This window comes from Balaenoptera borealis, assembly GCF_965194805.1.
Source record: "Balaenoptera borealis genome assembly, chromosome: 14".
In the NCBI taxonomy this organism is placed as follows: domain Eukaryota; kingdom Metazoa; phylum Chordata; class Mammalia; order Artiodactyla; family Balaenopteridae; genus Balaenoptera; species Balaenoptera borealis.
The window spans coordinates 51062042-51085775 of NC_138875.1; the positions used below are offsets into that span (position 1 = coordinate 51062042).

Here is a 23734-nt window from a genome sequence, read left to right on the forward strand (position 1 = left end):
TAAGGATGACAACTTCAGCTGAAGAGTATTTGTTTTTTAATAAGAAAACATGGAATCCTGGGTTATTAACATATATATATATTTTTTACAATGAAAGAATATTCGGTCTGTGGTCAGGAGACTTGCATTCTATTCATTACTCCATAATAACAGGAATAATTAATTGAAGTCAATTAGCCTTTTTGTGCCTGAGTTTCATTGTCTGGACAATGGAGACATCTGTGCTATGTCATTCTCAGAAATAGTTTGAGGATAAAGTAAAACACTAGAAAGCACTTTTATTTTTTCAAAACACAATATAAAGTGCTATGTCATGATACTGTTAATAATTTTACAGGTACCTCTTAGTGTTACCCAGTCAGATGTGTGCTTCAAGTAGGCATTCCTACAAGATTGCAGGTTGAATATTTAGTTGAATTTTATTTTAAAAATAATAAATCACAAAACTAAAATGTTTGAACAAGGTCACTTAACCCTCTCCCCGGGTGGTTAGTTATTATTACTATTATCATCATCATTATTACTTTTTAGCTATGTGTTTAAAAGAGGAGATCTTTAATACATCAACCTAACTGAGAAAATGTGTCCCAGGCCCAGGTGGTTTTCAGAAGAAAAGCTGATCTTCATAAGAGCTGTGTCCTCTGTTTTTAAAGTGCAGAACCTGTGTGGGGAGGGACAGAGCGGGAACTTCGGGTCTGTCACTGAGGAACCAATTCCCTCATCGAAGCCAGAGCAGCATGGATGCGGACGTGCAATCTGTTTTCAAAGTCGTAGCCAGAGAAATCCTCCTGCAAGACAAGAGAAAGAGATTATTAGCTAAGCTGTCTGTAATACTACAGTATTAATCACACCAAGCTTTGTACTGCCCAAAGTAAAATTCCTTACACTCCTAACAAAGGTTTTGCATTCACTTGATTTTTCTTATTCCCCAAACCTCAAACTTTGTGTCCGTTTTTAAAAAGTCAACTGAGCATTATTAATGCTGTCTTTGGAAAATTTCCCTCATGTGATTCCTGAGACAGTAGTCTTAAGCTGGGCTCAATGGAAGTCGCTGTTAGAACTTCTTAACTCAAGAACACAGTTATGAAATCAACAGTTATCTTCCCACTCAAATGAGAAGAGTTTTTATAAAGCAGGATGAACAATTTCATAGGAGCTTCATGTGTAATTTCACTTAAAAATCAACTGCTCACTGATTCAGTTATCAGTTTCCCCTCCAGAAATACCAACCAGGACAATCATTTCACAATATTTCTTGAATTCAGACTCCAGAGTACACTACAGAGGATAAGAAGGGTCACTGGAAAGAGAGAGATTGAGCATCTTGAGGCATTTTTACCTTTGCTTGAAGAAGGAGACTTCTGCCTCTTCCTACAGTCTATGAATGTAAGAAAAACACATTATCTCTTAACATCTATATTTATATACACTCAAGCAGAAAATGTTATAATAGGAAAATATATTAATTTTAAAAATTCACAGTGACATAGAGGGGAGTCAAGTGCTCATTCAAGCATACTGACTCAATTTTTCTTTAATATAATGCTGTTTACATGTTTACATTAAGGCATTACTTGATAAATAATTTTTATAATCTTCATTATTATTTTATAAAGGGCTATCATACTTTAGAAGAGTATAATAGTTTAAGATCTTACTAAAAAACCCAAAATTGATGATAATTTAAGTTTATTTGAAGTAAGTTTTTTTGACGGCATTACTGATTGAGAATATCAACTTCATTTTTCAAGAGACAGACCAGTCTTCTTGTAGTTTATGTATATATTTTAAGGCTGCATTAAGAGTAAAAATTTCCTTAAAGAATATGGTGTTAGAAGTTTCTACCAAAATTCATAAAAATTGCATTTTCTATTTTGGTAAAATTAGAATTTCAAATGAAAAGAGTTACCAATTAAAAGCCTATCTTTGGCAAGATAAGCTACATATTTAAGGATTAGGCTAGAATATTTCTGTTGATTTAGCTCAACTTTTAAAAAGTCCATGTATTTGAAGGCTGACTTGAATTTACTGAAAATTAGAATTTTATACAGTCAATAGTATGTAATTGAGCTTCTAAAAGAAGCTACCAAGCAAATCCAGCATTATTAAAATTCACTTTTAAAAAAACTGCCCCACTGTGCTTAAATATTCATCTTAATGATGACTGTCAAATTTATAAGGTATTCTAAAAATTTTTAAGTAATCCTACACACCATCCTCATTTATTCTCACTACAATCTTTATTAAATTGGCAAGGGAGGTATTTTTTATCCTGTTTTACAGATTACGAAGAAGGTATGTGGTTAAATAACTTAACCGTATCATACACTAAATAAAAATAAACGGCAGAGCTAGAATCACAATGCAAATCTGTACTCTGAATAAACCACATTACATCATACCATACCACTCTAGAAAAGGCAATGATTTTGCCCCAAATGAATTTTTGTCCCCAAAGTTACATTTATCATTCTAATTCCAGGGAAGAGATTACCTCCTTAAACACAGTGAGATAGGATTAATAGCTTCTTGGATTCATGTATGTGAAACCAAGGAAAAGAAAACAAAAAAACACTATGTTCAATCAACTTACTTTAAATGAAGGATGTTTTGTGCCTGCTCACTTGCACAGTTTTGCTGATGAACATAATTTAAGAAAATAGATAAGATCTTACCTCTGGTTTGTCTAACAGAAGACAGCCAAGTTCATAGCAAGCATATGGCTGAACATATAAGTTATTCTGACGACACAACTCATCTTTAACAGCTCGCTGAAAGAACTGAAAGTAATACGAATATTTTTGGAATTAATTCATTTCTCTACTTAGGCTCATTTTCCTACTTAAGTCTCATCACATCTTTAGGAGGACGTGTATTCTGTATCAGGTTTTCTCCTTTTCTGCATCTTTGTTCCTTCCCATTTATTCTCATCCATATCTTATAAGTCCTTTATATACCTGTCTGGTGAACTTGCGCCAGTATATGTTACCCATCAGTCAGCCCAATTTGTGCTACTTATTTTCCTAGTTGACACACCAGCCTCTACTGATTTTATTGCAGAGAACATCTTTATCTGCACCTCCAAATCTGAACATTCCATTTTAATATTTAAGACAGAAAGTAAACAAGCCAAGAACCATCTCTTGACAGGTGTCTTGACTGTATCTTACTGATACTTAAGCATATGATCTAAAATAAGCTATTTAGAGCTGTGTAATAACTATTATACCCCACACTGAAAATTAATTTAAAATTATAATACAAGTGTATCAACACCCTAGGATTTAAAAGCCAAAGTCTCTTACTACAGTACATGAACTCTCTCAAAGAATAATCAAAATAACACCTGGATGTCTGTAAAAAACAAACAACCAAACAAAAAAACCAGAAAAATCCCTCCAACTACATTTGAAGATAATGAATGGTTCTTTTTCATATAATATGTTCACAGAATATCTTAAGCTAACAACTTTCTAGATCTCACCTCAGTAATGCATCAATAATCTGCAGTTATAGAGGGAGGAAAAGTGGACACAGGCTGACATGCCTGATCATATTTGTATTTACCTAGCTAGGAGGCTTCAATCTGCTCCTTCAAAATTGTCTGCCTCCTCATTTCTTCCTCCTCCAATTGAGGCTGTCATCTTTGATAAACAGCTAGTGCCAGAAAAGAAGCCCATAGGTGAAGAAGTATTCTAAGGCTCTGAAGTCACATTAAAAACTAGTATGAACCATCATCAACTTCTGGCATCTGAGAAGATGACATTAATCAAATAAAGTGGATGAAACTCACACTGCAGTGGGAGATTGGCTTTATGTAATGCTTTCTCCTTTTTCTTATTTACAAGCGTATATGTAGGTTTTCACAGTTTAGTTTCCTTAGCCATGACACCACATGAACAGTTTACCTGGACAGCATCTTCTGAGTTCCCTAGACATTTGTGTATGGCACCAAGAAACAAATACTTTAATCCAACGACAGATGAATCATCCACTTCATGGCAAGCTTAAAGAGAAGCGAAAACAGCAGGAAGGAAATACGTTCACTTAATTCCTTAAATATCATCAAGAGTTAAGCATTTCATTGTTTAGTAACGTATTCAAGTTCAAACTGAGAAGGTTTCCCTTCCTCATCCATTAGTAAGTATCCTTAGTCAAAGAAAGACAAAGATATCAAACTTCATGGTGCCAAGAAGACTCAAAACTGCATCATATTATTACTAGGTCAAAGAAGCCAATCTGAGAAGGCTGCATACTGTACGACTCCAACTACATAACATTCTGGAAAAGGCAAAACTGTGGTGAGTTGCCAGAGGTCTGGAAGGTAGAGCACAGGGGATTTGCAGGCCAGTGAAACTATTCTGTATCATACTATCTATAAGAGTGGATACATGTCATGATACATTTGTCAAATCCCATAGAATGTACGAAACAAAGCATACACTCTAATGTAAATTACGGACTTCAGGTGATAATGCTGTGCCAGTGTTGGTTCATCAGTTGTAACAAATGCACCGCAACGGGGTGGGGGGGATGTTAATGGTTGGAGAGGCTGTGTGGGTACACATGGGGGGTGGGGGTTTGAGGTGTGTAGGAACTCTCTGTCCTTTCTGCCCAATTTTGCTTGAATCTAAAACTGCTCTAAAAAATAAAGTCTATTGGTATCTTTCAATTGCATCATATTAATTCAAAAAACCACACAATGAGCACCTTCACATGTTTGTAGGAGGTACTGCACCAGTCTCTGAGAGGGGATCAGACTTGATCCTTCCACTTCGAGAAGCTTGCCATCTACTGCGGAGGACGGGCACACATGTTGGGAGGATAACATGGAAGTTTTCCAAGGAAATGAAAAGAGTGGAAATTGGAAACATAGTGGAGCTAATAGAGGAGGAAAAATAGTAATTATTTCTATGAACCAATAAAGGTACTGAGATTTGAAAAGACTTTATAGAAACATACACATACATACAATAATATATGTACACACATACACACATGTATATCACACACAAATGTATGTACATGTATATATGTGTGTACATATGTGTGATATATGTGTATGTATGTGTATATGTAGGTATATATATATATATAGAAAGAGAGAGAGAGCTCAAGGTTCCAGAAAAGGTTTTGGAAGTAACTGGAAGAGCTGGGTAGAGTAGCAAAGAGGTAAATGTGAAGAAGAGTCTAAACCTATAGAAGCAGGAGGTGCCTCAAAAACCTAGGCGGAAAATACCTCCAAAGAAAAAGTACTCAAAAGATCTTAAGGCAGCGGCAGTGTTAAGGAAGGGGAATGTACTTCATTCATCCCCTCATTCATTCATTAACTCTACTCATTCATTCAATATTTACTGAGCAACTACTATATGACAGCAGTGACCAAAGAGAAAAAAATTCCTGCCCTTAGGAAACTAACATTTTGTGGAGGAGAGAGATGACACAAAAGACACGATAGGTAAAATAAGTGTATTAAGGAAGTGTACAAACTAAGGTAAAAAATAAAGCCAGGAAAGGAGATAGCGGTATGCATGTGTGTCGGAAACGTACAGGTTAAGGCCCACTGAAAAAAGCCACAGGTGGGTAAAGACCTGAAGAAAATGAGTGAAGGAGCCATGTGGATGTTTGTGGGAAGAGCTTTTGAAGGCAGAGAACAGCCAAGTGCAAAGGCACTGGGGGGGGTGGTGGGAGCGTGGTGAGAGGCAATGGCAGTGGGGGCGTGTGTACAGACCGTAGGCCACTCAATGGATCCAGACTTTTACTTTGAATAAGATGAGGCCACAGAAGGTCTCAGAAGTGAACCACCACCACATAACTTAGGTTTTAATAGGAGCACTCTGCTGTGCTGAGAATACACGGTAACATCCCTAAAACGCAGAGGAAGAATGCAGTGGCGAGGGGCAGGTGGGTGAGGAAGGGAATGAATGAAATGACAAGACAAGGATATAAGAATCCAGCTAGCTCTGCTGATGCAGGGAGTCACAGACAGGGACTCTGATAAGCTGAGTGCACAAAGCTGTGTGGGCCTGATGGGAAGAGTGTAATCAATGCAGATGACCGCTATCACCCACGATCAGGTGTTTGTTTTTTTTTTTCCCGGAATTTGACTATTTCTCTACAAAGATCTTCACCTGTTTTCTATATGACTGAGTTGATTTGGATCATTACTGCTTAACACTGGAGAATGAGATAATCTAATTAACAGATCTCTTAACTGGACTTTTAGCAAAAATATTAGAGAATTATCTCATGTTCACTCCAGAGCCTGCCTCCCTCCCCAGGGCCACATTGTTGTTGTTTATTTTGACAGCTGGAAAGGAGCTCAGAGAATATTTAGTCACATTAAGTGATGATCGTTCTTGTGCCTGCCAATTACCATTTTATATTTGCATGTCTGTTTTAATTATCTCTAAACACATGATCCTGCACTTGTGCATTAAAAAGAATACCTAGGGCTTCCCTGGAGGCACAGTGGTTGAGAATCTGCCTGCTAATGCAGGGGACACGGGTTCAAGCCCTGGTCTGGGAAGATCCCACATGCCGCGGGGCAACTGGGCCCGTGAGCCACAACTACTGAGCTTGCGCGTCTGAAGCCTGTGCTCCGCAAGAAGAGAGGCCACGATAGTGAGAGGCCCGCGCACCGCGATGAAGAGTGGCCCCCACTTGCCACAACTAGAGAAAGCCCTCGCACAGAAACGAAGACCCAACACAGCCAAAAATAAATAAATTAATAAAACAAACAAACAAACAAAAAAAACCCAATTGGGGAAAAAAAAAAAAAAGAATACCTAAGGGGCTTCCCTGGTGGTGCAGTGGTTAAGAATCCACCTGCCGATGCAGGGGACACGGGTCCGAGCCCTGGTCCGGGAAGATCCCACATGCCGCGGGGCAACTAAGCCTGTGCGCAATAACTACTGAGCCTGCACTCTAGAGTCCGCGAACCACAACTACTGAGCCCGCATATCACAACTACTGAAGGTCGCACGCCTAGAGCCCGTGCACCGCAACGAAGAGTAGCCCCCGCTGGCCTCAACTAGAGAAAGCCCATGAGCAGCAATGAAGACCCAATGCAGCCAAAAACTAAAAAATAAATAAATAAAATAAGTAAATAAATAAATAAATTTATTTTTTAAAAAAAGAATACCTAAAATTCCTTACTGGTCCTTTGAGGTAGACACTGGTAGATATTCCAGACTTGCATCAACAACCAGGGATGGGTTTAAAATTATGAATCTTTTTAAACAGAGCAGAACTTGAACATCTGGGAAAATTCTGTTTCCTTTCAAGTAATTCCCTTAGGAGGATTACACACTTACCTAATTACAGGGTCTCTGCACACAACTTCTTTTGGAGTTGCACTATGTTGCTCTGGAATATCAACACTGACGAACTTTTTGACCTTTGAGAGGGAACCTTTTTTTTTTTTTTAAATAAGCAAAAGGCATCTGCAGGGAATTCTGATGATAAAAGTATGTGATTCAAGGGAAAACGCTATATTTGATCAAAAACAAGTGTGACTACAAAGAAATCTGACAAATTTTGTACAACCACTATTTTTGAATAAGTCCAAAATATTAATACTAAATCACTTTTGGAAAAGAGCAGCATATATGTGAATAAGACTACATTTCCAAAGGTAAGTGCTTTCTATAAAATCATATTTTTGGATGAACAGTCAGTGGCATTCCATACCCACAGGTTCTGCATTCACAGATGCAACCAATTGTGGATTGAAAATATTCTGGAAAAAAAAAATTCCAGAAAGCAAAACTTAAATTTGCCGCACACCCAGCAACTAATTACATACTATTTACATTGTATTTGCAACTACATATATAGCATTTACATCATATCAGGTATTACAAGTAATCTGGAGATGACTTAAAGTAAACATGGAAAAGTGCACGTAGGTTATACGCAAATACTACACCATTTTATATGAGGGACTTGCGCATTCACAGATTTTGGTATGTGTAGGGGGTCCTGGAACCAATCCCCCACAGATACACAGGGATAACTGTATGTGTGTGTGTTTCGTTTTTTTAATTAATTAATTTATTTATTTATTCATTTATTTTTGGCCATGTTGGGTCTTCGTTGCTGCGTGTGGGCTTTCTCCAGTTGCGGCGAGCGGGGGCTACTCTTCGTTGCGGTGTGCGGGCTTCTCATTGCAGTGGCTTCTCTTGTTGTGGAGCACGGGCTCTAGGCACACGGGCTTCAGTAGTTGTGGCTCGCAGGCTCTAGAGCACAGGCTCAGTAGTTGTGGCACACGGGCTTAGCTGCTCCACAGCATGTGGGATCTTCCCAGACCAGGGATCGAACCCGTGTCCCTTGCATTGGCAGGTGGATTCTTAACCACTGCGCCACCAGGGAAGTCCCTGTGTTTTGTTTTAACACAGCATTCTCACCATGTAATCATTTTTCCAGCTGCATGATTTAAATATCTTCATGCTCCCAGGAATAAGAAGCTGTGTGTAGAGAGCTGAAAGCTTTGCTATTCAATGTGCCATCCTCAGGCCAGCAGCAGAGACACTTGCTCCTATGGGAGCTGGGCAAGTCACCTAACTGTTCCGAGTCTCACCTTCCTCATCATAAAATGGGCACAACAATGCTGTCCGCCTTTTCTACTTCCCTGGGTTCCAGTGAAGAGCAAAGGAAATAACCTGCCAGACTATAAAATATCATTCAAATGTCTGCCATATACCTTTAGAAGAAATGTTACAATATTTCTTTTTTTAAAAAATTTATTTATTTTTATTTCATTTATTTTTGGCTGCATTGGGTCTTCATTGCTGCACGCGGGCTTTCTCTAGTTGCAGCGAGCGGGGCTACTCTTCATTGCGGTGCACGGGCTTCTCACTGCGGTGGCTTCTCTTGTTGTGGAGCACGGGCTCTAGGCATGCAAGCTTCGGTAGTTGCGGCACACGGGCTCAGTAGTTGTGGTGCACGGGCTTAGCTGCTCTGCGGCATGTGGGATCTTCCTGGACCAGGGCTCGAACCCATGTCCCCTGCATTGGCAGGCAGATTCTTAACCACTGTGCCAACAGGGAAGCCCACAATATTTCTTTAATAACCAGTAAAGCTTTATTTTACTCAAAGATTTATTCTCTCCATGAACTTCTCCTACCACTATAATAAAAATGACTTTGTGAAGGTTTTATTACCATAACTTATAGTCTTATGATTTTTTAAACATATGAATCAAAAAGGTAGGTTCCCAGTTATACTCCTTGGTGTCTACTCAAGAGAAATCAGCATGTAATTCCACACAAAAGGTCAGTACACTTATGTTGCACACTTATGTTTGTAGCAGCTTTACGCACGATCACTAAAAACCCAGAAACAAACCAAATGTCCCGTAGGAGAAGGAATAAACAAATTGTGGGACAGGTATAGCCATACGATGGAATCCCACTCAACAAGTGAGAGGAACAAACTACTGACACAGATACAACGTGGGTGTCACAGACACTAGGCTGTACAAATGAAGCCACACACTAAAAAGTACACACTGTCTGATTCCACTTGTACGAAGTTAAAACATAATCTGTGGAGAGAAAAATCAGAACAGAGGGTGCCATGGGTGGGGCCTGACTGAGAAGGGGCATAAGGGAAATCTCAGGGGTGGAAGAAATGTTCTATGTTTTGATCATGGTGTGGATGCCACAGTGTGTATATTTGTCAAAACTCACTGAACTGCATGTACACTTAATATCTGTGCATTTTAATGGATGTCCATATGAAAAAAGAGGTTTCATTGTGTGGGGGGGCAGGTGGAAACATATGCTTCCAGCCACCTGCATGGCTTTAGGATTACCAACCCTGACAATCAGTGTGCATCGCCTCACACCGCGGACAAGGCAAGTACATCTGTCCCTTCCAGTGCCTCCTACTCCCATCACCTAAGTGACAGAACTTTTTCAACCATCGCACCATTTGTCCAAGAATGACAGATTTGTACTCTCTGAATCAGAGGAGATTAGTGACACACTGAAGGAACAAGCTGCTGTGCACAGTTTTGTTTTGTTTTTTACCTTGACTCATCCTCTGTAGGTTGGGGAGGGAGCAGTTGGGGAGGGCTTTCCACAAGTACAACACTTCAATGGACGCCAGCACGCACAGCGCTTTGGTTGGGGTTTGTTTCCGAAATTTCTCTGCCTGCAAGCAGTTGGAATGATTAGGCAACATTAGAAAAAAACCAAATTCAGATTAAAAAAAAAATTTCGGAGACATTAAAAAATACATGGTTCATATTTGATGTGAACGATCCCCTCCCACAAAGTTAAAAATGAAAATTTCTCTCTAAATTTTGCTCTCTGATTTTTAATATATTGGTAGATATGCCTTTCTCTTATTCAATTCAATCTGCTATCAAGATCCAGGATATATTTTGAAAACTTTAAACTGAAATGAATCTAGTTTCATTCTAAGTCAAAGAAATTTATAAGAGCTGGGTGACAAATAATAACTTGATGGGTTTATATGGAGGATGTAATACTAGATGCCTTTTAGTTAGTTTTATTGACGTTTTAGTTTTCTAATTAGTCCCAGTCCTCTCAGGGGCATTCCACATTACAATCTAGTTTATACTCACACTAAATCATTAAATGTTCATTCAATAAAAACTTACAACTAAAAACATGGAAAATTCAGGATATAAGTTGTCAGGTAACCCATGGTAATTCAGCTAAACTGTATTCTTAAAAGTACAGAAGTAAATTAGGGGCTTGGTCCCTACAGTCCTGGGCCCTTCTGCTGGTATATTTGATGCACACTTTTGTTTTTTATTAGGGCAGAATGTGATGCTTTCACTATATGAGAACCAACAGTCTGTATCTCTTGCCCAGGTTCTGCTGATTTGCATTCTTCTGAGACTACCTAGCTCTTCAGACAGATGCACTTCCTCTCCGGAGGCTCATGAGCGCCACAGGATCTGTAATGTCTCTATTCATTCAAAGAAACAACTGCTTTAATTATTTGCAACCAAACAGTACTTTGCATTCAGAGCAGAAGAATGACATGGGAGTTAATTCTCTCCACAGTCGTGAACTGCATTTTGCATGGCATTAGGTTGCCAGCTTTGCATATGATTTCTTAAAACCTGTCCAAGGTGGCAATGGTTGCAAATATCCATCATAAATGACACACCAGATCAACAGGTTCCAACATACCTTTTTCACTGAGAACTGTTCAATCTGATTGTTTTTCCTTTTGAAGAGTTTCTGAACTTCTTTAAAGACAATCTGTGCCCCGTCCACATCACCGGTGGCTCCCTGACAAACTGTAAGAAACCATCGTTGTAATCTTTAAGTATTAGGCGGAAAATGCCACTAAGGGACACCTAGGTTGATGATACTTGGAAAACGTTACCAAAGGAAAAAATGGGAGCAATTTTTTTTTTTTTTAATTTTATTTATTTATTTATTTATGGCTGTGTTGGGTCTTCGTTTCTGTGCGAGGGCTTTCTCCAGTTGCGGCAAGCGGGGGCCACTCTTCATCGCAGTGCGCGGGCCTCTCATTATCGCGGCCTCTCCCATTGCGGAGCACAGGCTCCAGACGCGCAGGGTCAGTAATTGTGGCTCACGGGCCCAGTGGGAGCAAATATTTTTAAAGACTGTTACACGTGGGACTACACCATCCTGCTGATCGTCGTTCCACCAATTCAACAACTATTTCCTGGGACTTCCCTGGTGGCGCAGTGGTTAAGAATCCGCCTGCCAATGCAGGGGACATGGGCCAGATCCCTGGTCCGGGAAGATCCCACGGGCCTCGGAGCAACTAAGCCCATGTGCCACAACTACTGAACCCGCGTGCCTAGGGCTCGTGCTCCGCAACAAGAAGCCTGGGCACCACAACGAAGAGTAGCCCCCACTCGCCGCAACTAAAGAAAGCCTGCACGCAGCAACAAAGACCCAATGCAGCCAAAAATAAACAAAACAAAAAAAACTATTTCCCTGGCGCTAGGTTCCCTGAGCTTTGGGGCGGGGGGCGGGGACACGTGGGAAAACTACAGTCCTAGCCCTCTTTGGGGGAGACAGTCTTGAACAGTAACAAAACCCCCAGATATTATCACAGACTACAGTCCATTTAGAGCTCACATACTCGGAAAGTGGAAGAAAAAGGAATCTAGGCAAGAACACTTAGGAGCCAGGAGGACTGTGAAAGCCTCACGGTGGTAGAAGGATACCCCTGCACCTGGAAAGAAAGTCATGAATTAGTCCTACACATGTTTACTGGGCACCTACCACCTACAGCCGCCAGCAAGAATGCAAAGAAGAAACACACACGTTTACACCCAGAAGAAACTTAAATTTCAGCTGGAGAGAGAAGACACACAGTCCAGAGCTACAATGTATATAGTGATGAGAGCCTTGGGAGTCCTGGCACCAAAGTACTTTTGGAAAAGCTCATCAAGGGAAGGGATGGTTTCTCTTTGGAGTGATTAGGGCAGCTTTGAGGAACTAAGAGTCAAGCTGAGCCTTGGAGGGGGGTAAGATTTTGATGGTCTGCATGCTATCTTCATCCCATCCAGAGCCCCCGGCAAAGACGTAGTCGTATTTCCTTTGGTTCACCTGCTCGCTACCTTCTCCAAACTTCACACCAGGCTGCAGTCCCATCCCTTCATTGAAACTTTACCAACTACTCTTCGTCGTCCTCTTTTCAACTCCCATGAAGATGAATTCATTTCTGTTAATCTTTTGCTGCTTTTGTCTTTGCCACATATTGTTTTTCAACCCCCAGTTGGAATGTCCATTGATTTGCTAGTTCTTTCTTCTTTATTCAAGTAGTCCTAAAACTGGGTGGTCCCATACTCGCATTTTGGGGCTTGGTCAAGCCAGGCACAGGGCTATGGCATGTCAGAGGATGGGCAGCTAACGGAAGGGGCAAAGAAGCACAAGCAGCAAGGTTTGCAGAAAGCTGAGGTCATCAAGGTGATGGGAAAGGCAGAAGATTTCTACTGGCAGTAAGTGGGATTAGGCTGAATATTCAAAAGGAGAGATCACCCCCAGTTATGAGAGCAGCACTGGTCCAGATGTGGTGGCCTGAACCCATCCAAAATGACCTCATCGGTTGTGTTATAACATTTCAAAACCAGAAAGAAGTTCAGTGATTGTCTTGTAAAACAACTCCATCGTATTATAGATCAGAGGATGTAGAGGTCCAGGAAAGTTAAAAGTCTTGCCTGAGGTCACACAGTAAATCAATTAAAAAGAATAATTTCAGCTGCCCCTAGCTTGAGGTCTCCTCAGATAACTGGTAACATTATTATATATAGTCACATAATATTAAAAAAAAGAATGAGCAAGTGTGGGTACACAAGAGAGTTATAAACATCAACAGTATCAGGATCTGAATCACCTTTGCAGTTCTACAACACTAATACCTCAGACCCTGAAGAATATACACCACCTCCTCTCAGTACAGTTACAGACAGTTGCTTTAAAAGACGCAGATGTTTGAAAGCATGAGTGTCTCTGATTTATCCTAAGTCTGAGACCTACACAGAACTTAGGACGCTTGGCTCATCCATTCAGACTACGCTTTTCGGTTAACTTCTTCTGGGTAACATACCCAACAGAATTGAAAGCAGGGTCTCAAAAAGAACCGTGTTCACAGCAGCATCACTCACAATGGCCAGAGGGTGGAAACAACCCAAGCATCCACTGACAGTGAACGGATAAACAGAACATGGTCTGTACATACAATGGAATATTACTCAGCCTTAAAAATGAATGAAATTCTGACACATACTACAATATGGATGAACCTTGAGGGCACTATGCTAAGTGAAATAAACCAGATTCAATCAACAAATAGTGTTGAGTCCGCTTACCTAGAATAATCCAATTCACACAGACAGAAAGTAGAGCAGTGGTTGTTAGGGGCTGGGGAGGGGGCAGTTATTGTGTAATGAGCATAGAGTTTCAGTTTGGGACAATGAAGTTGGACAGTGGTGATGGCTGTGAAGGAACTTAATGCCACTGAAACACACACTTAAATGTGGTTAAAATAGGGACTTCCCTGACAGTCCAGTGGTTAGGATTCTGGGCTTTCTCTGCTGGGGGCCTGGGTGCGATTCCTGGTTGGGGAATTAAGATCCTGTAAGCTGCACGGTGCGGCCAAAAAAAAAATTTTTTTAAAGGTTAAAATAGATTTTATGTATATTTTACCGTAATAAAAAAAAACCTCTCAGCTATAAGATGAAGAATGTCTGAAGATCTAACGTATAACATGGTGACTACATGTGATAATACTGTATTGTAAAATTGAAATTTGCCAAGAGAGTAGAACTTAAATGTTCTTACAAAAAAACAGATAAATATAAAAAAAGAAATAGCACAAGGAACTAAGCCCCCAGTGGCAGTGTTTCTGGTCGCTGAATGCCCATCTTCTCCGACGCTGCCTATAACACGTACCTGTCCTTCAGGCCAACTCAAATGACAGCTCCTTCAAGGAGCCTTCTCTGACAGAGTGCTTGACAGAGTGACCTTCTCTTCCAGCCCACCAGATGGGCCGGCGTACACTTTAGGTGGAGCTCCTCACACATCATCTGCACGAAGCCCCCGTGGAGAGGTGGCGCCTAGAGTCTTTCACGCTTTATCATCTGCTACAACTGGTATGATCCTGGGATTTCCAATATCTGGAGAATAAATGCTCCTCTATACACCCACACCGTACCGTTATTTCTTCATGTTCCATGCTCAACAACGATTAAAAAGAAACACTTGCCCACAGTGACTATGTGGCCCCATTACACCCTAACGACCGCTGGGGGGTGCTGCAGCCTCTCTGTTTTCATTCATCAACGTGCTGTGCACACCAAGCCTGCTACTTTCATCCGAGATGCCTGTGAGTTCTGTAAACCAACCCTTAAAGTTTCCTAAGCGGGATACTGAAAATAATCCTATTCAAACATCAGCTATAAGAGCCATACGAAAACAGATTAATACCTGCGGGACTTGCAGGAAGGCCTGTGAGTATAAGGGCCTTCCATCCTAACTGCTCATGGACTGCAGTTTCAGAACATCCAGGACAGACACACTGGTCAACATCTTCTAATTCTATCTTGTTTTAAAGAGACCAGTTAAGGGGATGGAATGACAGGAGACGTTTTATTAAATCCAAATATTCAGAGAAATAAGAAGATATTGAAAATAATGTTTGGATTAGCCTTAAATTTTAAGTAAAAGAATCACTTATATGGGTGTGTAAGGAGAGCTCATTGTTAGAGGCAGAAAATGTACAACTACCTGGGTCTCTTCAATCTCCACCTGGACCATTCTGCATCACAACAGCACTTCACGTATTGTAGCTCAGGGCACAGACAGCTATTTTGTCCACCAGGGGGCATCATGTCTTTATCTCTTCATTTAAGGGTAAAAAGGCAAAACACACTGCTATGCCTATCAGACATTACAGTTGTTTCTGCTATGATGACACGCAGTGTTGAATTACCTTGTGTTCTGCAAAATCATACTGTAATTATAATAGGGTTAATAAGTAAAACAAGGCTGGAACAGACTACTCAAAATCCGTGCAACTCTGTAACCAGGGCACTAACAATCCAAACAAAGACATTAACATGATTTAAAAGACATGTTAAATTCTTTAAATTCCTAATAAATCAAAAATAGATTTGAGAAAATAAAGGAGAGGGGTAAGGGTAAGTTGAGACTGTTTAGGACAAAATGGACAAAAACGAAAAGCTCACAATAAGCATTTCCAGGACCCAGCATGTGACCAACCCAGCCCTGAGGGGACGTGGGGAGGGGCAGGGCGCAGCACCGAACTGCCCCGCTGTTCAGATGGGCTGGGGAGAGCTGCTCTTCAGCTGCTGTTTACTTGTAGCCCAAAACAACACACGCTGTGGGAAACGGTGAAGATCACAACTTCTGCATCCTCTGCCATCACTCTCCCACCCGCCAACGCACGTGAGCTGATCTGAGACAGAGAAAGGCGCGCTGTGGCCGTGCAGACCGTGGTCTACTCACCTGCGGTTAAATAGGCGTAATAGCACTGGGACCACCGGGACTCGTTTTTTAGCCTCTCAAAGGAGTAAAATGCATCCTTGAAATTCAGCTCTATCATGCTGCACCAACCTGTGAAAGAGATATTTCTAGTACGGGACCCTAAAGGAATATGCTTTACATCCCATCTGTACGTTACAAACGTCTTATTCTGCTGAATTTCTCTGTGAGGGCTCCACGTAAACAGCCTGAAAACTTCATAAGTATCTTTTCCCTCGTAAATACTTTCAATATGATGTTTTGAGTAGACAAGGCATCTCTGATTTCACAACCAATGAAGCAGTATAGAAGGGAGGGAAGTAAAAATTCCTAGGGAAACCGTCCAATTTGCCTCCCCCCGCTGGAAGTCAACCCAAGCACAGTGGTTCTTCTCTCCCAAGAACAGGCACCGGCGCAGAGAACGAGACGATGCCAGTAGATTACATCCACAGTGACCATGTCGAGAAGTCTCACACACTCACCTGTGCATTTATGATCACAGTCAATTAGCAACCTGTTCTGAGAAGTAGAGAGGAAACCAGTGAGAAATTAAGTACTTGCCACCCTTCCCTCTGCAGGGGCAGAGAGAGGACCCCACCTCTCCCAGAGCAAAACACTGTTAGGCTGGCATCCTGGGGGGGCAGCAGCAGCAATGAGGAAGCAAGGAATTTTATCCCTCGTTGTTAGTAATGGTATCTCCCATCCACGGAGCCATCCCGTTGTGTGTCAGGCAGGCACCTGATGTAGTTCTCGTTAATCCTAGTGCAGTCTTGGAAAGGCGGCTGACGGTGTCCTCACCTGACCAAGGAGAAAGCCTAAGGCATGAAGAGGCTTCGTGACTTGCTCAAGGTCACACGGCTAATAAGAGGGAAGAACTGAGGGTCGAAGGCCATTGCTCTCTCCCGTCCACGATTTGCCTCCATAAAAAAATTCTGTTATCCGCTGCACCATGAAGCAGTCGTGTCACCTTAGACCTACCATTTGAATTAGAGGGATGAGGGGGAGTCACACTTCCAGAAACTTCAGTGTCAAATTCTATGGGATATGATATGAAGGTGACATATTTTAGAGTGAAAAATTGGGGCTAATTCTTTCCATCCTAAAATGGACATCGGGATAAAATTTGAATTGAACGCCGCAACAGAGGTGGGAGGCAGCACCACAGCTGAGTAAGGAGGCCGAGTCCTGACTTTGCTATTCCCACTTCCCCCCACCCCAACCCTGAGTTAACCTTCCTAAGTCCTTAGTTCTGGGTTTCGATATTTCCAAGCTTCCTTCCGCTCTGACATTCTACCCTGCCACAGACCTGGAAATGGTGCACACACACAAAAAGGCCACCATAATCATTTCACAATATATACAGGTATCAAATCTTCATGTTGTACACCTTAAATACAATGTTACGTGTCAACGGTATCTCAATAAAACTAGAAGAAAAAAGATAACAGTGTCCTAAACAAGAGAAATAAAAGGACATCGAAGCTAGTTCCTTCCATTCAAGTCCTATACTGTTTCATCGGTTGTGAAATCAGAGATGCCTGGTCTGACTCAAAACATCACATTGATAATGTGTTTCACATTCCATTCCACATTATGGCTACTAACCAGAGCTCCAGCAGAGTTTACGGAAAAATACATTTCCCACTGGATCATACCTCATCTCCACTCCCTAAGCTATAACAGGTGTTTAAAACATAATACTGTTTACTGGGCAGTTCTCAATCTTCTAGTTTGCATTCTTCTTTAAAAAAAGATTCAGGAAAACAATTCTGTCTACAGCAGGCAAGCAAGTGGCAAACAAATGCCTCCAAGTCTGTCTATAAATTCCTCTCCAGGAGGGGAGAAGCAGGAGGAAGCAGCTAACATATGTGCCAGGCACCCTGCCTCATGCTCACCCGGCTAATTTCATCTTAATTACGCAGCTGCTCCAAGGGCAGGCGCCTGAGCTCCAGGGGCTACTACGAGGGTGAGGGCTCCAAGTTAGTTGGCAGAGGAGCTGGAATTGGAATCTATGTGCCCAATTTTCTCCTAAGCCGTATTTTTCTCTTAAGTAAACATTGGTGGGAGGGAAGAGAAAACAGTTCTGAATTCTAATATCCAGTCCAATAAAAGATTCACAAATGATTTTTACTCAATTAATTTAATTTTACCTATCATTCTAGAATCTAAATGTTATAAGGAGCAAAATATTAGAAAGAAGTAATGAGAATTCATTAAGTACCACTACTTGCGCTATGGTAACAAAGTCCTATTATTATACAAGGCGGCAGGCATTTCACAAAGACACAAACTGAACAGCATTAACAATGAAAACATGCACAGGAATGTGTTAACACTGCAGGACAAGAAGCTGGACATTCAGCTGGACAGGAGCTATTGCATTAATACTATTTCAATGACAAGGGACTGGACAGACATTCGATACTTACCAATTTCATACAGACACACATGTTGGATTTCTCTCTGGTCTACTGCAAGTTCCAGAGCAGTATGGAAGGAAGTCAAGGCACTGTTGATTTGACACTAAGGAAGAAATGAAAACAGTTACTGGCTAAGATCTGTCATTAACATTACGAGCATCCTAATTCAAAAGCATCCTTTCCCTTGGTAGTTAAGCAGATTAAGCAGTATAGAAGAGAGCGATTTAAAGATTTCTGGGAAAACGCCCCCTCTCCCCTTACCTGGTTGGGAGCTGAACCGAGCACAGATCACTTCTCCTTCTGCTCAGGCAGAAGGACCCACCAGTGAGGGCGCGGCTCACACCACCCTCTCCCACAGCGGTCTCTGTGCACATGTGCACTAGAACTTGGTGTATTATCAATATAATGATTTGCTGATCTGGCTCCTTGGTCCAGGTAAGTTCGACACGAGAGGGACTGCATCTCATCCTCCTGCATACACCCACCGGGCCCAGAGAGACTGGCAGTCAGTACTGCCCAGAGCCCGTCCATTAGCCCAGCCTCAGCCTCTCCCCGTTCCGGGACCCCCTCACTCTCTACCACACAACTCGGTGCTGTTCTCCGAATGCTTCGGGTCATCACCCCTCTTCTCCCAACACTTCAGAAATTCTCTGAGGATCCAGATTACACTTCCGACTTTTGCATTCATCTAGCACTGTCCAGAACCCCAAAAGACTCTCAAATGCCTGTCCCACCTTTTCCTGGTTAAATACATTTAGTTTTTTCTTCCATGAAAGATCTCTTTCAAAGTCTGCTGATCTGATGCCACAAGCACCTGGTAAGAGCACCTAAAAGGCACCATCAGGATAAAAGGGAGGTAAACTAAACTGTAAATGCAGCAACGACAGGCGTTAAGTATCGCACATCAGTAATAATATAAATCCTAAATGTCCCGAAGATGCGACACAGCCTGCCCTCGCTGACACATGCCCAGGAGCGCTCCTTTCTCCCTCCCGCAGGTGCCAGCGCCTCTCTTCCCACCCTACACTCAGCCCTGCTCTCTGTGCTTCCCTGTGTGCCTCCCTCTGCTACTCCCAGGCGACTCCCTTCCAAGGCCCCTGGCTGCCTCTTGTCCCCCAGCGCAGCCAGGCTGGGGCATGAAGGGTCTTAGAAGAGGGGCTGCTGGCTTCCCTGAGACCAGACCCACCACGTTCCTCAGCTCCTTGAGTGATGCACGGTCTCTGCAGGAGGCCCCAGGACTCCACACAGGGCACAGATGAGTCAGCAAGGAGATCGGCAGGACAGTCTGTGACTCAGGAACACTGGAAGCCAAGTGACTCAGTAACCACGGCCATGGCTGGACCAGTGACTGTTCGTGCCCCATAGTAACACTTCACTCTGCTGTCAGCAAGGTTCAGACTGTAGCGTTCAATCCTGTATCATCACCCACGAGTGCTCGGAAGATACGGCAGGTAGCCACGGAAGATACCCATCATTGTATCACTAATTCCTGTTCTCAACTAGCTCAACACCTAGTTGAAGGGAACCTCACAGGAATGAAACAGGCCCCCAGCTCAGAAGTCAGACATTTACACTGATTGTGAGCACACAGCCAAGATACCAAAGGTAAAAAATCAATCAATATGAAAAGGATGTGTGTGTGTAGAGAGATCTGGACATTCATTACTCCCATTTCTAACTTTCCCCTTTCTGGATCAATACTTCTTTCCCTGCATCACACATGCACTCAATTTAGCCTATTTGCACAGAATAGGGATTAGCGTTCGGGATTCTGCTTTTGCATGCACCTCCCCAGTTTCCCAAGTTAATGGCATTCAGCTATCACCCACAGGATATTTCCAGATGGGCCATCAATACCAAGCTGACCCTAGCTGGGGTTCAGTGCATGGCAGTGCAACGCCACGCCGCCCTTCAGAGGACAGAAAACTACTCAGTGAACATTTATCAGGCAACTACTGGGTGCCCAGGATGGAACTGGACTCTGAAGCCACCAAGATGAGTCAAAGCTAAGCTCTGAATGCAAGAAAAGAAAAATAGAAGCCAAGTAATACTCGAATCAACATTATTGCTCTTAACCCTTTCAAAAACTCTGAGATAGGTATGTATTAGTTCCATTTTCGGATGAAGAAACTGACGTTCAACGACGTTAAGTGCTCAGTCAAGGTCAGGGAGCTAGCAATTGACTAGTATTCAAATTCTGCTCCAACTGCATGCTTTCTTCAGGGAGAGGGATGCAAGTGTGATTAAGTTAAGGATCTGGAGATGAGGGAGAGTTCCTGGATTATCCAGGGGGCGCTAAATTCGATCAACAAGTATCCCTACAAGAGGGAAGCAGAGAGAGGGTTGACGCAAGCAAAGGAGAAGGCAATGTGAGGATGGAGGCAGAGACTGGAGTGATGTGGCCACAAGCCCAGGAATGCTGGCAGCCACCAGAGGCAAGAGGCAAGGAATGGACTTTCCCTAGAGCCTCCGGAGGGAGCAGCGCCCTGCTGACCACCTTGATTTGGGCCCAGAGAAACTGATTTTGGACTTCTGGACTCCAGAATTGTGAGAGAATAAATTTCTGTCGTTTTAAGCCATAAACTTTGTGGTAATTTGTTACAACAGCCTTGGGAAACTAGAACAGTATACTTCCTTAAAGATGAAACTGTGAAGAAAGTCCCAGGCTCTTTGTGTTACAAGCACTTGAATAGGACTGGAAAGTACTGAGACCACTTATGGAGCTTAATGGCATTACCCCAGGAGCAAGCATAACTACAAAATTAATTCTACTTGTAGTCTGATCACTCATTAAGGAAGTACAATGAACAGCCATTAAAATAGTGGAAATACAGTTCCCTTTGCACCAAAACAATTCAGAATAAAAGTGATCTGTGGGAGTCTTTATGGTTACAAATTAAAACATCCACAACCCAGCAGAGAAAGGAGGGTTATCCTCAATTTGATACTCGATTCCCAGTTTAATTTTTAAAGAAATACACATACCCTGAAGAAAATATAGAAAATGGATTAGTATGAAGTCAAGAATTAGTACTATACAGGCTTTTGTCTCATGAATTGTGCGCTGATACACTGTGTCACAAAAACTACTTGAAGCCTCAGTTTCCTTGCTGGTAAAAGGAGAAAAAAATGTTGGCAAGCTTTATCTGCTTCCAGAGGAAGCCATGAAGAATAAAAGCACGAATCTTTGCCAAATTAAACGGAGCATATTTACTGCCAAATTAAAATCAGCAAGACTTACAGCTACAGCGCTGTCACTACAGGGATACTGCGTGTTTTTCCAGTTACTCGGGACTTCTTGATAGGTGTATTCTTAGGCATTTTATAACACTTATGGCAACTGCAAAAGGGATTTGTTTCTCCATTTTATTCTCCAAGTGAATGTTGCTGGTATGTAGGAAATCTGTGGATTTTTGCAAGTTGATTTTGTACACGTCACATCATTATACTCAGGAATTTTTAAAATTCTTAATCTCTTTTTCTCTTGGATTTTCCAGGGAGATATTCAAACCATTTGCAAGTAACGATAGTGCTGTCTCTTCATTTACAATAGACAGTTGTAATTGGGTAGGACCTCCAGTTAAAATACTGTATATTAAGCAAGCATAGCACGTATCCTTGGTTTATTCTAATACAAAGGATGTGTATACATTATTATATAGTATATAAAAAAATATGAAAAAGAGGATGTTTTAATGTTGCACCATTAAATACAGTTTGCTGCATGTTTTTAGTAGATGCCCATTTTTACCAAATAGAGAGATTTCCTTTCTAATTTGCTAATAGTTTGTTTGGTTTTTTAAAATCTGGGCTGGGTAATGCATTTCATTAAATGCCATTTGGGCATCTATTGATAGGACTGAATGGTTTTATCAATGACTTCCTTAATGCCGGGGATAACAGGGATACAGTTCCTGAGGCTGAACCACGAGAGCCTTTTTGGAATAAGCCCTACTAGGTTGTAATATGGCATTTAAAAAATACGTTGCTGGATTTGATTTGCTAATATTTATTTAGAATTTCTACGTTCAGAATGGAGTTTGTTTAGTGCTCTCCTCTGTAAGTTTTGGTGTCAGAATAATGCCAGAACTTGCAGACTGGCAGAAATTATTTTCATATTCTCTATGCTCTGGAACTACGTAAATAGTTCACTTTAAAGCCATACCTTCCAACTGAATAATTCATTTGTTTAAATTACTGTAATATAATTTTTTTCTTTTAATGGGCACACGGTATAACGAAGAATGTTAAATAATGGTCAATAGTACCAGATTTCAGCGCCAACTTCATGACTTACACAATTTTGGACCTTAGGAAGTAATTTTTGTTTATACTCTCAGGGATGCTGAAATAAATGAATTCATGTGAATAAAAATGCTCTTAGGAAAGGTACATTGTCTTTAAAAAATAGGTATTGTCTATAGGTACCCTGTCTCCTGTTAATAGCACTGGGAAATAAATCACAATATTGTTTTCTAACTTTTAGGACGAAGACTTGCATTAAGTAGCAATTCAGCTTCTCACAAGTTATTTCAGAACCCTGGGAGAAATTCCAGATTTGTTTTTAATTAGTAATGTTTATTTTTTAGAGCAGTATTAGGATTATAGCAAAACTGAACAGAAACCTCAGAGACTATTTTATTATAAAATAGATTTTTTAAGAATGAAAGAGTTGTCAGTTTCTCATAATTGTGTTTCTGCAAGTTTATTATGTTTAAGAAAAAAATGCTATTTCTTAGGAATATACAATTTTATGACTGTTACAGTTTAATTGTCAAGTACCATAAGGTTTTAAACCAGCTTTGTTCCATTTAATGCATTTTGCCCTCAATTCTTAAATTATCATTGCTGTCATTTTTTAAATTTATGTATGCCTGATATGTTTTGTCTACTCTTTTACTTTGTACTTTTGTATCACCATTTAAATTTTTTTAGTTAGCTTGCGTATTTATTTAGTTTGTTGGATTTGTCTTTTTTATCCTGATCTGAGAGTTATCTTTTATATAGCAATATGGTAAACATAAATGGATTTAGGTAACTAATACTTTTTATATTAATTTAACTTCTGTTTTTGTTCCCTTGATAGTTACTTTTTTCTTATTATACTATGTTTTGTTTGCTTCATCCTCTTCAGTCCTTTTTTTTTGGCCACACAGTTTATAGGATTTTAGTTCCCCAACCAGGTATCAAACCCAGGCCCACGGCAGTGAAAGTGCTGAGTCCTAACCACTGGACCACCAGGGAATTCCCTGCAGTCCTTTAGAAAATGTAAGTTGTCTTTATAATTCTGCCTGTGGTCACGTAGAG

General features: G+C 41.1%; 1 protein-coding gene across 8 annotated transcripts in view; it reads right to left on the reverse strand.

Annotated features, from left to right (window-relative positions):
• Positions 1 to 13: 13 nt before the first annotated feature.
• The window catches only part of TTC39C (tetratricopeptide repeat domain 39C), a 107414-nt gene continuing 83693 nt past the window's right edge, over positions 14 to 23734 (reverse strand). For 3 of the 8 annotated variants that reach the window (XM_082355530.1, XM_082355523.1, XM_082355524.1), the window contains 8 exons: positions 18437 to 18530; positions 15993 to 16100; positions 11172 to 11281; positions 10035 to 10158; positions 3909 to 4006; positions 2676 to 2780; positions 1340 to 1378; positions 14 to 788 (listed from right to left, as the gene is read on the reverse strand). In XM_082355530.1, coding sequence (XP_082211656.1) covers positions 699 to 788; positions 1340 to 1378; positions 2676 to 2780; positions 3909 to 4006; positions 10035 to 10158; positions 11172 to 11281; positions 15993 to 16100; positions 18437 to 18530 — 768 coding nt within the window. In that variant the 3' untranslated portion in view covers positions 14 to 698. Of the gene's footprint in view, positions 789 to 1339; positions 1379 to 2675; positions 2781 to 3567; positions 3658 to 3908; positions 4007 to 6631; positions 9036 to 10034; positions 10159 to 11171; positions 11282 to 15992; positions 16101 to 18436; positions 18531 to 19613; positions 19813 to 23734 lie in introns of those variants that run through there. The other 5 variants (XM_082355529.1, XM_082355525.1, XM_082355526.1 and 2 more) reach the window with 5 other exon arrangements.